The sequence below is a fragment of the Podospora anserina genome, chromosome 3 (genome assembly GCF_000226545.1).
Source record: "Podospora anserina S mat+ genomic DNA chromosome 3, supercontig 1".
NCBI lineage: Eukaryota > Fungi > Ascomycota > Sordariomycetes > Sordariales > Podosporaceae > Podospora > Podospora anserina.
Genome location: NW_001914832.1, coordinates 480,110 through 496,920, shown reverse-complemented (window position 1 = coordinate 496,920; position 16,811 = coordinate 480,110). Strand labels below are relative to the sequence as shown.

Genomic DNA, 16,811 nt, shown 5'->3' with positions numbered 1-16,811 from the left:
CCCGTCCAACCAAGGCGAGTAAACTCCGCCAAAACACCAATCAGCAAAATGGCCGACGATGGAATGCTCCTGAACTTTGAGATTGGCGATGCGCCTCTCGTCAGCCAGGTCAAGTTCAAGGGCGGCCGCTGGAGAGACCGCGTTAAAGCCAACAAGTCGGCGAAAGCCGCATCGCAAGGAGGCCCCGAGCCAGCTGCCAAACCACGAGCGCCCTATGATCCGAATCGACCTACTAAAAGACCACGAGGTAACGACGATAGCAGCGATCACAGACCGGCGAAAGCGCCCAGGACAAGTGACATCCCCTGGGTGCCAACCCACGCCATGAAGACCGGTCTTGTCTCTTCAAGCCTGTTCACTTCGATCCCCACCGTCGTGACCAAGTTCGACGAAGAAGCGCCCGCCGAACCCGCCGAGCCGGCAAAACCTTCCAATGCGCCCCTCAGCGAAGAAGCAGAGAACTTTCACACACTCGGCCTGGCGAGACGAGTAGCCCACCACCTGGCCACCAAGCTTGAGATGAAAGCCCCGACGGCGATTCAGAAGAACACAATTCCCGTGCTTATCAAAGACGACAGCGATGCGTTCCTTCAAGCAGAAACCGGTTCCGGAAAGACGCTGGCGTATCTGTTGCCCATTGTTCATCGAATCATGGAGCTCAGTATGAACGAGGACGGCACTCCCAAAAAGGATGCCAAGGTACATAGAAATTCGGGACTCTTTGCGATCATCCTTGCGCCCACAAGAGAACTCTGCAAGCAAATCTCAGCAGTCCTCGAGAAGGTTCTCAGGTGCGCGCCATGGCTAGTCTGCACCACTGTTATCGGTGGAGAGAGCAAGCATTCGGAAAAGGCGAGGTTAAGGAAGGGTGTCAACATCTTGGTTGCGACTCCAGGAAGACTGACGGATCACTTGGATAATACAAAGGTGCTGGATGTAGGAACTGTGAGATGGTTGGTGCTGGACGAAGGCGACAGGATGATGGAGATGGGTTTCGAGGACGATATCAAGGCGATTGTTGGCAAAATTAGGGCGGACAAGCTTGCAACCAAGAACTCTGAGGGGCTGGTACTGGATGGAGTGCTGCCAAAGAGGAGGGTCACGGTTCTGTGCTCGGCTACCATGAAGATGAACGTTCAGAAATTGGGCGAGATCAGTCTGGAGGATGCGGTGCACATTACCGCTTCCAAGTCGGAGATGGAAAAGGATGCTGCGGAAAACAGTAGAAGCACTGAGTCTGCTTTCACAGCGCCTGCGCAGCTGAAACAGTCGTGTATCATTGTGCCAGCCAAGTTGAGGCTGGTCACATTGATTGCGTTGCTCAAGTCGACATTTGCGAGGAAGGGGTCGGTTATGAAGGCAATCATCTTCATCTCTTGCGCTGATTCGGTCGACTTTCACTACGAGGTCCTGAAAGACACCGTGACGGTCGAACCACCACCACCAGCCCAAGAGGGTGACGCACCAGCAAAAAAACCGGATGTTCACATCGAAACCACGGTGGCACCGGCTGCCTATATCACCTCACCCGCAAACACCAGGGTAATGCTCCATAAACTTCATGGTTCCCTGGCGCAACCGGTTCGCAGTGCTACTTTAAAGGCTTTCTCGGGGTGCAAGGATCCGGCTGTTCTCATCACGACAGACATTTCATCTCGTGGTCTCGATGTGCCGGCCGTCGACCTGGTTATTGAGTACGATCCCGCCTTTGCGGTGCCTGATCACGTTCATCGCATCGGCCGTACCGCCAGAGCTGGTCGTTCTGGTAAAGCGGTTCTCTTTTTGCTCCCTGGTCCTGAGGAAGGATACACCAGCATCCTGCCATCCTCCGCCACCATAACACCCCAGCTTTATGAATCAATCTTGCAGAAAGGCTTTGCCACGAATGTCAACCTTCCAGCCTCCTCACAAACAAACAATGCCGAGACGGAAAGCAACAAGCGGGAGACGTGGGCCACTCGTGCCGAGGCTCTTCAGCTGCATTTTGAACAGCGTCTTTTGGCGCCCGCGCCCGGATTCGAGGATGCCGAGGAAGGACCCAAAGGCCACAAGGGTAAATTCAGCAAGACCGGCGGAAAGAATAGGCAGCCAGTGAAGAAGGACAACCCCTTGCTTGATGCCGGCAGACAAGCTTTCAGGTCTCACATCAGAGCTTATGCCACTCACGTCCGCGAAGAGAGAGTCTACTTTGACATGACGCAACTGCATCTTGGACACATGGCCAAGGCGTTCGGTCTGCGCGAGGCGCCCGGTGGCATTGGATCGGGTATCTCGAGGAGGACACACAAGTTTACGCCAGCTACCAACGGGCAGAAGGGTGGTGGGGCTAGCGCTTCTGGGGCTGCCAAACCTAGCGGTGGCAGCAAGAGCAAGTTTGATGATGACGAGTTTGGCCAGGTGGATGAGGATGCGGCTAAGAGGATGAAGGCCAAGATGAAGATGTTGTCGATGAACTCGGCAAGCGAGTTCAACCTCGGGTGATGGGTTTCTTTCGTGTCGGGGCGAGGGTGGTTACATAAAATGGGCATGGCGTCGATTTCTGGTGCATTAGTCATTCGGTTTCTTGTGGCTTTTAACCTTACTTATATACCCCGAGTTTATCTTGTTTGGGAAGACAATGAATCCTAGGTATTACAATGCGTCTTTTTCATTTTCTACCATTGCCGCCTGCCCAAGAGGCCCTCATCAAGTACTCTCATCCCCCACTCTCTTTTCTCTCCTCATCATGCGCTGTTTTGTCTAGAAGCGGCATCTTTTCCTTCCATTTGACCCTCCCCTCAAATGGTTCCCTCTCCACTCTTATCCCCCTAAACACAAGGCCCTTCGCCATGATGGGCGAGTTAACCTTGTTCACAAGCAGGACATCGACCCCCGGAATCGGCATCACCACCCTGTCGAACAGTTTAAACCGCCAATCCCGCCAGCAGGTCAGCCTCGTCACCAGCCCGGACCTCTTGTAATCTTCCTCCACGCTCTCAAGCCTCTCGGCTCGGTACCGTCTAAACGCCCCATCCAAACCCCCCAAAACTTTCTCCCGGCTGGACCCGGCAGAGCCCACGAACTCGGACACTTGATTTGCGAGCGAAACCACATCCAACAAGCCCATGTTCAGCCCCTGCCCAATCGTCGGCGTGACTTTGTGCGCCGCGTCCCCAACGAGAACCATCTGGTTTCCGAAATGCCACTCCGGCTTGAGGATGCCTTCTTCTAGCGGTGTGATGCCGCATTTTAACTTTAAGGGCCATGCGTCCTTGACTGTTAGGCCGGACCCCCCCAGTGGGAGGGAAGATACATCAGGGCGGGAGATGATGGCTTCGATATCGGACTGGGTGAATTTCTTGGAGGGTGAGTGATCAGGGGGGAGGAGTTGGTAGAGAAAGCAGAATTGGACGTTGGATTTCTCGTTTGCGAGGACTTGGAGGCAGAGGTTTTTGGAGTGGACTTCGAAGGCGGAGCTGGCCGGGATGGTGGGGAGGAGGGGGAGGGAGAACCAGAGGAGGGAGTAGCGCGTTTTTAACGGGGACGGGGTGATGGGAGGGGGGGAGAGGGAGAGGATGGTTTTGCGGACTACGCTGTGGATTCCGTCTGCGCCGAGGGTGAAGGTTCCCGTGTAGGAGGTGCCGTCTGAGCAGAGGACTTGGATGCCGCCGCCAGGAACAGAAGAGATGGATGTGACGGTTTTGGAGGTGTGGATTCTGGATCGGGCCGAGGGGGGGAGGGTGTTGTAGAGAGTGGAGATGAGCTCCGCGCGGGCGAAGCATTGGGGGTAGATTCCATGGCTTTTTGTGGGAGTTGTGATGAGTGACCTTCAACCAGGTTTTGCGGATATCAAGGACCTACTTGGTCTTGCACAGTTGGGGAGAGCTTGTCCGAAGAAAGGCTTTGCCATTTACGGTTTGAAATGTACCCGACATTAATCCTGTACCAATGGACAACAGCTGGTCCAGCAAGCCGAGTTGAGCCATGATGCGTATTCCGTGCGGCCATAGAACGATGCTGGCGCCGACATCTTCGGCGATAATGTCGCGGCGCTCGAGAAGGGTGAAGTCGATCCCGAGCTTGGAGAATGCGTGGGCTGCTGTCAGTCCAACCGGCCCTCCTCCTACAATGATGACGCTAATATCCATAGTTGGCGGCATGGGAATGATAGTCATGTCTACCACTGTGTCGTTCTTGAAAACACCGGAGACGAAGGTGGGAAGAGGTGTTGCACGGGGACTTGGGTATTTATTATTCATGGCAGGGGGGGGGCACCCGACTTCATCGCACAACGGGCCGGCACGACATGGGGGGGGAAACGTCTTTGGATGCCATTGGGCTATGGGTTACGAGCTACTACAACGAGCCAATGTCTCACCCACCGTTCAACGCCAATAGTTGACGAAAGTGCCCGAACTTTCGTCTCTGGTATACGATCGGCACTGGCCCGGTGTAAGCATCACGTCGTAGTTGTAGTAGAGTCAGGCGTCCGCGTGAATGACTGTACTGTATTCCTTCCTTCCTGCCTCTCTTTCTCGGGTTTCTGCAAATGATTCTTCGTCGTGGGCAACCGTAATCCCCGTATCTCGTCTTGCGGTGGCAATCTGTACGAGAGTCGTACTGATTCGGAGGGTTCGATATGCACGTGAGCCGATCTCGCATCATGCAATCCCACCATCGGACTCTTGAAAACCAAGGCCTGTCTGTCTGTCTTACGATTGAAAAGAGACAGTCCGACTTCAATAACCAAGAAATTGTCGATGCAGATCTGCGAGCAGCTTTCCGCGAATAAGGTGGTTACTGATCCCATGCTTGCCTTACCTATCCGGCGTATCTCTTGGGAATTGCGGGAGCTACAAGGATGCATAATGGTGTCTCCGTAGATATCAAGTCAAGGTCTAACTAGGATAAAGCGTGGTCCTTTTATCTACATTGAATGACATGGTGTTATGAAGGGCGTGTTGATGCCGTAACCTTCGTGGAAGGCCGTATCCTCTGCTGTATCTCGACGTTCGGATCACCAAAGACTTCTATATTCGGGAGGCGATATGGTACTACAGTTCCGCAGCTTCACGTGTGACCAGATCGTGATATGCGTCGTTACAAAATAAAAAGTCGGCACAGAGAACTGTCAAGCTAGGCCCCTGAGCCCCTATTTTCCTGTTGCATGTTGGGTTGTTTGTGTGTTGGTTCACACCAACAGGGTCGCAAACAAATTCCGAAAATGCCGAGATGTGATTGTGATGATGCACAAAAAATGATGGAGAGATGGATTTGTGTTGTCAAGATCATCTTATAGCAAAAGATATCGCCCATGGCGAGACTCGAACTCGCAACATTCAGATTAAAAGTCTGACGCGCTAACCAATTGCGCCACACGGGCTTTGTTTGTTGTTGGTGACAATTGTTCCAGGCTTTGACCTATCAAGCTGGCGGAAGGATGCAGAATGCACGTCGCTTTGAACTTTGAGCATACCTACCTATCCGACAGAACTCCATGAGGTGGCTGGCCACTTGGGTAGAGAAATAAAAAGGGCTCCTCCGTCTTATAGGAAATTAGGGAGCCGATTTACTGACAAGCGTATGGTTCTTGAGTAGTCAGTAGGTGCAAAAGGTAGTGATCGACGCCCTTGACGAGCGTCGGGCATGAAAAGACATCAATATTTGTTAGCTCACAATCCTCCAGTGACCAGTTGTTTTCCATGTCTAGAATACCATATGACCAAGAGCAAAGCAAGGTGTAGTAGAACAGATGCTCGCTCATATCACTCTTCCGAAACGCCCCCATCCCTCCCAGCCTTGAAGTCCCATACCATGTCATTACCATCGTCCAGTTTATGTGCTGTGGTTCCCAAATATGTGAGTGGTGCATCTTGATCAGCCGACCCGGCACGAGAAAACACCATATCCGTTGAATATCCCTCCTTACTCTTGTTTTCCAGCAAATGAAAAGGAAAATCCGCCGAAACCCAGATTCCCCTGTGTATGTGCGCGTCTATGTAAACACTCGGTACCACCCATCCTTCCTGTAATACTGTTTTTTTCGTCCCCCCTTCAATCTTTGGGAATCGGTATTCCGCACTCGAGAAGTTCCTCGTCTGTCATGTCGGGTGTTATGGAGACCATCGGTTTCTTGCCCGTTCCTTTTGGGAATTCTGCGTCCGCCAGATCGCCCTCCACCTTGTCATGGCAAGACGTGATTTTTAGCCTCATTTCCTTCATTATCATATCCCAAATCGTAAGCTTGTGTAGGTCTGCCCCCTCCCACATGGCTATCTCCTGCACCAGCTCCCAGAACTGAGGCGAGTGTCTCACCACAGCTACGTCCGTCAGCAGCTTGGCCGCTTGCAGTGCACTCACGGCCACGTCCATCCTGATCTTTTCACTCCAAACATCTTTGAGGATACTCATGGAGCACATCTCTGCCGCCTCCGAGTCTTCTAGTCGTTCCAGGATCAGTTTCAGCGGTGTCAGATTCGGATTCTGACAGGCTCGGTAAAGATAGCTGCCCTTCCACTGGCGAGGCGGTATTGGTGGTAGGTTGTACCGCATGAGTATCTCCTTAATGATAGAGATTCTGCTCTCTCGGACGGCGAGGTCGAACGATGTGAGGAACCTCTTCTTCATGTAGCGCCACTCACCAGGGTCATCCTCATAAATTTTCTGGAGCACATCATCCGACGGCACCAGGTACGGATCAGCCACCTCATTCATGAGGCAAGCGGCGACGTTGGGGTGGTCTTCCGTGACGGCGATCGACAGAGGCGTTCTCAGCTCATCATCAAACACGTCCACGTCCGCACCCCTCTCCAGAAGCTGCTTCACAACCTCTACCTCTCCCCACTGGCATGCAAGATGCAGGTATGTCTGGCCACCGAGAAAGGTTGGTTCACTGACAGACACGAAGCGGTTCAAGACGGCAATGCTGAGGGCCTTGTTCTTTTGCATAATCGTCTTGAGAAGAAGCATCTCGTTGCTGTATACGGCCCTCCCGAAATTGAGAGTTGTTTCCAGCGTCTCCACTTGATTCCACGGGTCGCTTTGCTCAATGATGAGGTCGAGATAGAACTTAACGTCCCGATCTGTAACGTCAAAGTGTTCGTCGGCAAACGTTAGCAGCAGCTTGAGAGCCTTGTAGTTCCCGCTGGAGGCGCACTTTTTCAGAGCAGCCTTCAGTTTCGGCCTGGTAACGCTGTTTTCGTTGGCCTCCTTGAGCATCTCCTGCAAAATCCTGTCCTCCGTCCACCGCAGCTGCATCACAGCCCAGTCAAGCGGGCTGCTCATCGGTTCCTCCTCCAAATCCATGCGGGCACCATGACGAATCAGGAGCACGGCTATTTCTGCCACCTCGCCGCGGTGATCGACCCTGACTGAGCACGCATAATACAGCGGCGTCCTGCCACTGCGATCTTGCGCATTGACCGAGGCGCCGCACCTGACTAGCATAGCAACAGCTCGTGGTTCAGCGAGCTCACAGGCCAACATTAGTGCCGTGGCTTCACGATGGCCACGTTTGTCGAAGCGTGCGTCAACCCTAGCCCCGCCTTCCACCAGTGCCCGGATGAGCGAGACCCGATTTCCCTCGAATTCATCGTGCTTCACTGGAGCGTCGTCGAGGTTGAAGAAGTCGGCTCGTGGCAGGGTGCAAAAGTAGAGAGGCCGAATGTCTCGGAACTTACGGATGTATCGATGCGGGTCGGGATTGGCCCCGATGCTGGCCAACCTGTGTGCCACGGCAAAATTGCCTCTGAAGCATGCATTCAACAGCGGCGTGTGACCACGCTCATTGTGAGCCTCGAGATCAGCGCCGAGGGCCAGCAGCTTGGCGATGGTGTCTCGGATGTCGGCAGAGCCGCGGGCGCTGAAGAGTTCGGCAACATAGTGAAGAGCTGTGTTGTCCCACCGATCACGCTGGTTGGCATCGAGGTCGGGGTCGTTGAGAGCGAGGAGCTTGATGACGGGAACCAACCCGTTGGCGGCAGCCGTGTGCAAGGCCATGTGGTTGTGTTCCGGGGTGGCATCCAGGCTGAGAGACGCACCGCGGTGAATCAACAGCTCGGCCACCAGTCGTTCGTTGTGACACATGGCAGTGTGCAGAGGCCGCCATCTCGGCCAGTCGGCAGCCCTTCGCAGGGGATTCCTGTCAAACTTCATGGCGTGGCAGGAGCAGACCCGGAACGAGGGCGCATTGATATCAACGCCGTTGTCGAGCAGCCAGATAACGACATCGCGATGGCCATTCTTGGCGGCGAGGTGGAGTGGGGTGGCATAAGGCTGGAGTTTGGAGTCCAGCGTGCGCGTCGCTGGCACGACATCGGCATCGTCATCGTTAGTGTCATCGCCGTCGGTGTTGTCATTGTCGCTGTCTTCTGTCTCCGTGTCGCTCGCCGCCGACCCCTTTGCCTTGCGAGCCAGCGGCCCCGAAGCATCAAGATTCCCCCCCGCAGCGAGGGCATGCTTCAGGGTGCCCAGCCTGCCATGCTCGGCACCCCAGAACATGCAGGTTGAGCCGCCGAAGCGGACATTTCTGGCGTAGATTTCTGTATTGATGACCGAGTAGAACCACTTGTTGGTGCGGTTGAAGGCGAGCTGATCGGTAATATCGAGCAGTCCGAGGACAAGGAGGATGAGTTCTGGGGGGAGCTGCAGGATGGGCACCGCTCGCGACAGCGCTTTCTTCGACTTTCCTCTGCCCTTGGCTGTCTTCTTGGTGCCCTGGAACCAGCCGAGTATGGTGCTCTTGGATGCCGATTTCTTAGGCTTCCCGGGCTTCCTGATCGCCTCCATTTCGACAACAGCTCTGCTGCAGGACGGCGGCGGTCGAAAGGGGAGGGTTAAGAATAAAGGCAGAAAGCCAGAGCGTGGACAGAAGTCGGGCGACGGAAGCTGGCCGGTGAGGCTGGGGTCCAGCGTCTAATAAGTTCTGGGGGGGCAGAGGTACCTACCAATGGCGGGGCTTGGGCTGCAGGTGGGGGAGACTGCAGTGACTGCATGTGAGTGGGCAGCGCTCCCGCTGTGGGATTGGACTGAATGGCATCCATCCTCTTGACCGGGAAGTTCTGCCTCTGCAAAAAGCAGCCTTGGGCAGCTCGGGCATATACTCTGCCTCGCTGTGGAACACGGTCCTTGGCTGCCACAAAACTAGCTGGCTACCGAGCTGGCTACCTAGCTGGCACTTTACGAGTAGTGGCAGGATATGAGTGGCCGGACTGTGTGAGAATACACTCCAAGTTCGTTAAAGTGGCGGCGTCTTCCAACAACTTCACAACTTTCTCTACAAGCACCAATTTTTACGCGGAAAAAAGGGTATTTACAAACTCGAGAACCTTTACTCATCTATTTTAGCTATTTTTCCGCTTCGTTGTAGGTATTATAAGCCAAAAGATATGGTTGTTTAAAGTTGCTGGTCCGAGCGCCCGAGCTAACAAACTTTCAAGTCTTAGACTTGTACATACCGAGTTCCGTCTCCCACCGCGTTTGCGCATGGATGAGGCGCGGCTCCAAAGTCACTTTGCAACACCAGCCAAGATGTTGCCACAGAAATTCTGGGACCCGTCTGCCGACGCCCGTCATGCCTCTTTGCCGGCCCCAAGTCCGTCCCGTCGCTAGTTGGCCGCTCCATGGTCACCGTGTGGCTGTTCAGTCACACACATCATTCTGTGGAACCAGTCCAACGTGATGGCGTCCTAAGATAGGCATCAGGCAGAGTGCGCTCAGTCAATCTGCATTCCCCCCAGGTAGTGTAACCAATGGCTGGACCTGATATTAAACCTACAAAAGCCCGTAGCTCATATTTGTTTGCCTCGCCAGATGCTTCAGCGGCTGCATTTTCGCGATGACGTCGTCTGCCAAGACTTTGAGGCCATCTGAGACAGACCTTCAGGGGACACCCCAAACTGCCACTGTCAGAGCACAGCGAGATGCGAGCAGTTGCGGGCCTGCGCCTCGGCTACCTGCGTGGTGATATTGCAGAATATATCATTTCCTTGTGGACGATGGTGGAGCTCTTTGCACTACATACAAGTGAGACGTGGTGTAGTTGATGGTGGGGGATGGTACCATGTTTGAGCTCCTATCTAGTGAAGACTACACAGAGCGGAGCACAGCCGGTGGTGAGGCTCGGCAGTGACTGGGAGCTGAGAGCTGAGAGCTGGGACCTGAGCTGAGCTCTGGCAATTTGAGTGAGAATTGCATGTGTGTGGCATGGGTAGGTATTATCCCGTATCAGATGCGTATGCTTTTTGCGTCCCCCGAAAATGGTTTTCCCCACCGTTTACCACTTGGCCTCCTTGCTCTCCAAGAATCCCTTGAGAATGTAGACGATCTTGTCGAGAGCAGCAAGGTATTCGCGAAGCTCCTCTTGAACCTTTTGCTCGTCGTCACCAAGCTTGGCGTAGAAGTCCTTGCGGTATGGGCACGCGCCCATGGCGGCGCTGAAGATGCGCTTCACCAGGAAGCTGTGGTGTCGCATGAGAGTCTCACTGTAAGACCCGCGGAAGGAGTCGGCGAGCTCCTCTGTTGAGTTGATGTTCTTGCTAAGAGCAATGCATGTGAATTCGAGACCCCTGTCACAGACCACTGTCAGTAACTTGGCTTGGTTATGGAACAGATCAAGGCGCCCTCACCTGACCAGCCACAGCAACCCCTCCGTCGCGGTATGGCTTTTGGTCTTGAGCTCGTTCCTCACAAGATCCTGGATGTTCTGGGATGCGAGGGGGGCGGCAAGCATGCGCTTGCGAATTTTCTAGCAGGAAAGGGTGGTTAGCTGACGTCCTAACCAACGGGTATAATAGCAGCGCACCTCGACGTTGCCCAACATATCCGTCTTGACGGGGGTGAAGGCGATGGAGCCGAGCACATCGAACATGGTGGTCAAGGACTCGGCCGCCTCAAGGAACTCGGCGGTGGAGATGGCATTGCCCTTCTCAGCATCGATTGGGACATCAACGAAGGACTTCTTGAAGGTCTTAAGGAAGGTAGCCCCGACGGGGATTTGGACAACGGCGGCGGCGGCCATGGTGGTGTTTTGGATGGTGAAGGTTGGTTGAAGGTTGGTTGAGGGTTGGACTCGACTCGAGATAAGCTGGGGGTTCGGTGCAGGAACATGGAACACGAGGCGGTCAATTGAGCCTTGGACGGGAGCTGGAACATGCCCGACGGACCCCTAACCGCTACACTAGCCGCTGCCCCGCCCTCGCCCCTAACAGGACAGGGAGTTACCCCGCCCCCGCAGCCGCTTCACCGTTGGCTTGGAAGGTGAGCATCCATCACGTGTGTCTGAAGGTGAAGGTGTGATGTTGCGACCAATCTCTTGGCAAATGCGGACATCGCCGTCGCATGGGCACTTGTTTTTGAAAGGAGAGATACGGGGTTCAAATCAAACAAGCACTGCTATCTTCCAACCCTCAAAGAGCCCTCGGGCACAAAGAAAAGGTCATGGGCAGGAAAGGTCGAATGATGCGCAGTCACTTCTCGCTGGGACAGGGCAGCTGAGGAAGCACCCCATCCTGCCAGCTGATTCGTCTCGTTTTCACCTTCGATATTGAATAAAGCTTATAATAGTTCTCGAACCTTGGCAGAATGGCCATTACTTTCCTAGTCCCATCTCTCCCACCTCAAGTGCACTCACTCACTCACAATTGCATCCTCCTAACATGACGTCATCCAGGCGGCGCCGCGCACCTCCCAAGCCCGTCCACAGCTGTTTTCCAGGCTACCTACCAAACGACGGCCCCCTCCACTTTAGAGCCGCTCGTAAGCCGAGGACTGATGCACTTGTTTCTTGATGGGACGTTATACAGTTCATGCCCCCGACAAAGCCAATGACGACCCCTCGAGAATATCTGCTACCTTAAGGGTCTCGAGGCATCCCAGTCCCCCGTCCCAGCTCCCGTCCCCCGCCAACTCCCCAACTCTTTGCGAATTTTGAACCTATTCCCGAACGGAAGTCGGCACGTCCACATGTCCAGTCTTCTTGGTGTTGTGCCTCTGCCTTGTTCCCTTGAACTTGCTCGCCTAAACCGGCCGTCATCATCGCACGACATCCCGCCGCCCACACCAGATGCCAACCTCTTGAAGAGAGGGACTGGCCTTAAAACCGGCCTTTCCCCAATCACTAACTAACCACCTTTCAGCACCTGCTTGTCAAACAATCTGAGAACTGCCACCATCACAACAATGGCCCACTCATCTGCTACTGGTAAAGTCTCTGGCGAGCATCGCCACAGCCTGGGGGACAAGATCAAACTCCCATTTCATGATCTCAAGGCCAAACTTAGCCACAACCACCATCTTCACGATACCAAGGTTCACATGGTTCACACGAAGCATAAAATTGGCAAGTTTGCAAACTTGGTAAGATCTACTTCTCAATGCCCCCTTATTGACAATGGCAAACTGACCCGCCATAGTTCAATCCCGAGCATCGCCATGATGAGGAGCATGAGAAAGCCTGTGACGAGAAACGCGCTAGGATAGCTGAGTCCCACCGCTTCGACTCGTATTTCCCTGAAAGAGAGGGCAATATGGTCAAGTGGTATGTAGATGGACGGGACTACTTTTGGGTAAGCCACTTGTCCCCTTTATGTTGCCATTTCAGCTTGTTTCTAACTCAGAAATAGGCAGTGTCAGTCGCCCTCGAGAAGGCCAAGGAAACCATCTACATTGCGGACTGGTGGCTGTCCCCCGAACTCTTTTTACGCCGGCCTCCTTACTTCAACAAGGAATGGCGTCTAGACCAAGTGCTAAAACGTCGAGCCGAGGCTGGGGTCAAGATCTACGTCATGGTCTACCGAGAAGTCCAGGCTGCTCTCACTTGCAACTCGGAGCACACAAAGCATGCGCTTCAGGCCTTGTGCCCTGAAGGCTCTCCTGGGTACGGCAACATCAAGATTATGCGTCACCCAGATCACAACGTGCTAGAGAACGCGGCCGACATGACTTTTTACTGGGCTCATCACGAAAAGTTGATCGTTATTGACTACGAGATGGCCTTCATTGGCGGGTTGGATCTGTGCTTTGGGAGATGGGACAGCCACAACCATGCTCTCTCCGACTTGCATCCAGAGGGTGTCAGCAACGAAGTCTGGCCCGGTCAAGACTTCAACAACAACCGGATCATGGACTTTAAGAACGTTGATGACTGGAAACAAAACGAGCTGAGCAAGGCAGAGTCAGGAAGGATGCCTTGGCATGATGTTGCCATGGGGGTGATTGGGCCCTGCGTCTACGACATCGCCGAACATTTCGTTCTCCGCTGGAATTTTGTCAAGCGAGACAAGTACAAAAGGGACAAGCGGTTCGAGTGGCTCGAGTTGAGAGGTCGGCAGGGAGAGGATGAAGATCTTGTGGGCGTGCAAAGGCCCAAGCACCCTGTCGGTGGTTATGTTACCCATCCGCTCTCACCCATGGAAACAAAGCATCTTGACCATCGGGGGAGTGTTCATGCACAGATCATCCGGTCTAGTGCCGATTGGTCAAGCGGCATTCTCACTGACCATTCCATTCAGAACGCTTATTCCGACATCATTCGTAACGCCAAGCATTATGTGTACATCGAAAACCAGTTCTTCATCACAGCGACAGGCGACCAGCAGAACCCCATCCACAACACAATCGGCCGTGCCATTGTAGATGCTGTAGTGAGTGCTGCCAAGGAGGGCCGCAAATTCCGCGTCATGATCCTCATCCCAGCAGTGCCCGGCTTCGCCGGAGACCTGCGAGAGGACGGAGCCATCGGGACTCGAGCCATCATGGATTACCAGTACAAGTCAATTTGCAGGGGCGAGCACAGCATCTTTGAACAGATCAAGAAGGAGGGTGTCGATCCAACGAAGCACATTTTCTTCTTCAACCTGAGAAGTTATGACCGTCTTAACAGGACGTCAGCCATCAAGAAGCAAGAGGAAGAGTCGGGCATCAAGTACCAGGAACTGCAGCGTGCTGAAGCTGAGGAGGTGATGGGCGAGGGTATCCACGGCACAATAGACACGGATGGTGGTCGTGACAGCCATATGGGTCACAGGAGTGAGCAACATGGTGGTCAGGCGCGGACCGTTCATGGTGAGATGCCAGTTAATTTGGAGCAGGCAAGAGGGAACTCGGTTGGTGAACGAGATACCGATATCAAGCGGCGATTTGAAGCAGCCAAGAATGGAGACATGGGTGTGGACTCTCCTGTAAGTGTTGCTCATTACGCCATGGCCAATCAAGGGAAGTTGTCAGAGGTTCCTTGGGATGGAGACGAGGAGGATGAGGTCAATCACTGGGTCCAGGAGGAGTTGTACATTCACGCCAAGCTTCTCATCGTCGACGACCGCATCGTCGTCTGCGGATCCAGCAACCTGAATGACCGAAGCCAACTAGGCTATCACGACAGCGAATTGAGCATTGTCATGGAGGATACAAAGACGTTTCAGTCCACCATGGACGGCAAGCCATACGAGGCCGGCTGGCATGCTGCCACCCTTCGGCGGTATCTCTGGCGCGAACACCTCGGCCTGCTTCCGCCACAGGATCTTGACGGCAGCGATGACCCGAATGCACAACCGCCCGGCGACGACTCGCCCAACGATGTGGGAGATCAAGATGATTCTTGGAAGTTTGTTGAGGATCCCCTGAGCGATGAGCTCTGGGAGATGTGGACGTCCCGAGCGTCGAAAAACACTGAGGTATTCCGGCAGCTATTCCATGCCGACCCAGATGATCACGGTATGCTACTCGACCACAGATCTGGATCAATCTTTACTGACCCATCATCCGTATAGTCAAAACGTTTGATGATTACAACGGCTACATGCCGCCCAAGGGCGTAAAGGCAGGACACATTTTCGATCGCATGATACCTGGTCACGAAGTCAGACAAAAGCTAGACCAAATCAAGGGCCACCTCGTCTGGATGCCATTAGAATTCTTGCGCGACGCGCCGATGGCGGAAAAGGGCTTGCAAGTAAATTCGTGGACAGAAAGTGTTTATACATAAGGAGGTAAGACGCGTGTGGTCCGGAGCATGCTGAATTTCAATCATTCCCTGTATGAATTAGGGTAGCATTAATTCATAGCATTTACTCCGAACTCCTGTCTGAGAACGCGATGCGGCACATGCCAAGACGCGTTCCATAGATCTATCGAGGATCTTCAAAGTCTAACTCGAAGAATGTCTCAGTCTCTGGACCCTGGAGGCCCGCAAAATCTACATTTCCGGCACGCTGTTCTCGTGTCACGGTGATCCAAATCACCGACCGCTTCTTTTTTCCCCTCCGTGGCAGCCGAGTCTGATTTTGGGAACACACGGTGAACATCTCACAGCTGAGTGATTGGGGAAACACGGATATAAAATGGCCTTCCCGTCGTCCCCTCTCACGATGTTGAACACCAGGCCACTCACCATTGTCCCACCCCTGTCCACTCTTTTTGACTTCCCCCCCTTCCCCTTCCCCTTCCCCTTCAGTTGCCCATCATGATCCGCCAACTCCTCCTCGCTGCCCTTCCCTTGGTTTTTGCCAACCCCCTGCCTGTCCCCGAGGAGGCTGCCAACGCCGATGTCGCCGCGGCCGCTGACATTGCCCTCCCACCCCACTGGCACCAAGGAGGTCGCGGCTCGTCTTCTTCCTCCTCGACCTGCGGAAAACTGAACGGCCCCCGTTACTGCAAAGGAACCGCCTACAACCCCTCCCAAACCAACAAGTACCTCTGCGGCGACTCCCGCCTCGGCCCTACCCGCCTCCCCAGGCGTGAGCCGTTGGACTCCATCACCGAGTTTTACGACCGGTTCGGCGGCCTGTGCCCTGGTGTCTTTCTTGACACCTGGTTCAACGTCACCGGTACTGGGTGGTGGTGGTACCCCGAGGAGAACGGGTTCGTCCTTGGGGAGAGCGGCCTGCCGATTGTGGGGGAGGTCACGCTCGGGAGGGGGACGCTGCTCGATCGGTTTGGCGGGGAGACGGGGACGTTTGTCAGCCCTGCTGGGGCCGGTTATCAACGTGAGTTTGTTTATTCTGTGGGGGTTGATTGAATACCTACCACTGTGAGGGGGGGTGAAAAAGCTGATTTGGATTTGACAGAGAGGGCGCTGCCGCCGACGAACTTGAATACTCCGGCTGATACTGGGTATGTTTTCTCGAAAATGAGTTGGTTGAGAAGAGATTGGCTGATGATGTGTCAAACAGGGTTTCATACAACTACCACGTCTACTCGGTTCTCGTCCCCTTTGTCGTCCGGTCTGGTCCGATCAGGCCGTGGTTTGGGCAGCCTGGAAATGGGGTGCAGTTTGAGCTGCCAAAGACTGTGGCTGAGTTGATTGTTGATGGGGTCTTGAAAGCGGAGGATGTGCGCATTGTTCTTCCATGAGGGGGTTAAAAAGGGGGTGGGAGAAAGGGGGGGAAAGTATATATCTTGGTTGATTCAAATTTGAAAGTTGAAGGGTCAAAAAGGGTATCAGCGGGAAATCAAGGCGTTGTAGCAAACAAGGAAAAACTACCATTACTATCTGTACCACTTCAACTAACTATCCTCATCAAGAACAAAAGCCCTCCAACAATCCAAAGAGACAACAAGCATTAAAAACAGGTGAACGCGCTGGGAAGGGTGAAAAACGAAAGAGCACCCCGCCCCCCTCCCCCCGCCCCCCCTTCCTCCCCCCTAACCCCGCACTGCCTGGACTACAATCCTCGTATTTGCTTAGTCGGATGGATCAAGACATAAATAAAGAGAAGTATGCGGGGTCGCAACGGGCATAGTGGTAAGAAAACACAATCTACGAAATGAATGGTGTTGTTGGAGGTAAAGTTAAGGATAGGGTAGAGATAGAACGAGTGAGCATAGAAAAGAAGAGA

The 16,811-nt window shown here is 53.9% G+C and overlaps 7 protein-coding genes across 7 annotated transcripts, besides 1 other annotated feature; 4 read left to right on the top strand and 3 right to left on the bottom strand.

The window, feature by feature from the left end:
* Positions 1-48: 48 nt before the first annotated feature.
* PODANS_3_1400 (uncharacterized protein) lies at positions 49-2,481 on the top strand (the record flags this gene model as incomplete). The annotated part of the gene is made up of 1 exon (XM_001903373.1): positions 49-2,481. The coding sequence occupies one exon, from the start codon at positions 49-51 to the stop codon at positions 2,479-2,481; it is 2,433 nt and encodes an 810-aa protein (XP_001903408.1).
* Positions 2,482-2,695: 214 nt separating this feature from the next.
* PODANS_3_1390 (uncharacterized protein) lies at positions 2,696-4,238 on the bottom strand (the record flags this gene model as incomplete). Its single annotated transcript, XM_001903372.1, has 2 exons — positions 2,696-3,779; positions 3,841-4,238. 2 exons carry the CDS (start codon positions 4,236-4,238, stop codon positions 2,696-2,698), a joined length of 1,482 nt encoding a protein of 493 aa, XP_001903407.1.
* Positions 4,239-5,288: 1,050 nt separating this feature from the next.
* Positions 5,289-5,362, bottom strand: a tRNA (tRNA-Lys).
* Positions 5,363-6,033: 671 nt separating this feature from the next.
* Positions 6,034-8,766, bottom strand: PODANS_3_1380 (uncharacterized protein; the record flags this gene model as incomplete). Its single annotated transcript, XM_001903371.1, has 1 exon — positions 6,034-8,766. One exon carries the CDS (start codon positions 8,764-8,766, stop codon positions 6,034-6,036), a length of 2,733 nt encoding a protein of 910 aa, XP_001903406.1.
* Positions 8,767-10,252: 1,486 nt separating this feature from the next.
* PODANS_3_1370 (uncharacterized protein) lies at positions 10,253-10,996 on the bottom strand (the record flags this gene model as incomplete). Its single annotated transcript, XM_001903370.1, has 3 exons — positions 10,253-10,544; positions 10,605-10,723; positions 10,781-10,996. The coding sequence occupies 3 exons, from the start codon at positions 10,994-10,996 to the stop codon at positions 10,253-10,255; spliced, it is 627 nt and encodes a 208-aa protein (XP_001903405.1).
* Positions 10,997-12,156: 1,160 nt separating this feature from the next.
* PODANS_3_1360 (uncharacterized protein) lies at positions 12,157-14,959 on the top strand (the record flags this gene model as incomplete). Its single annotated transcript, XM_001903369.1, has 4 exons — positions 12,157-12,333; positions 12,390-12,542; positions 12,600-14,688; positions 14,745-14,959. The coding sequence occupies 4 exons, from the start codon at positions 12,157-12,159 to the stop codon at positions 14,957-14,959; spliced, it is 2,634 nt and encodes an 877-aa protein (XP_001903404.1).
* Positions 14,960-15,436: 477 nt separating this feature from the next.
* Positions 15,437-15,991, top strand: PODANS_3_1350 (uncharacterized protein; the record flags this gene model as incomplete). The annotated part of the gene is made up of 1 exon (XM_001903368.1): positions 15,437-15,991. One exon carries the CDS (start codon positions 15,437-15,439, stop codon positions 15,989-15,991), a length of 555 nt encoding a protein of 184 aa, XP_001903403.1.
* Positions 15,992-16,143: 152 nt separating this feature from the next.
* PODANS_3_1340 (uncharacterized protein) lies at positions 16,144-16,326 on the top strand (the record flags this gene model as incomplete). The annotated part of the gene is made up of 1 exon (XM_001903367.1): positions 16,144-16,326. A coding segment is annotated over one exon (183 nt), but the record flags the coding sequence as incomplete, so codon positions are not given.
* Between the last annotated feature and the right edge of the window lie 485 nt (positions 16,327-16,811).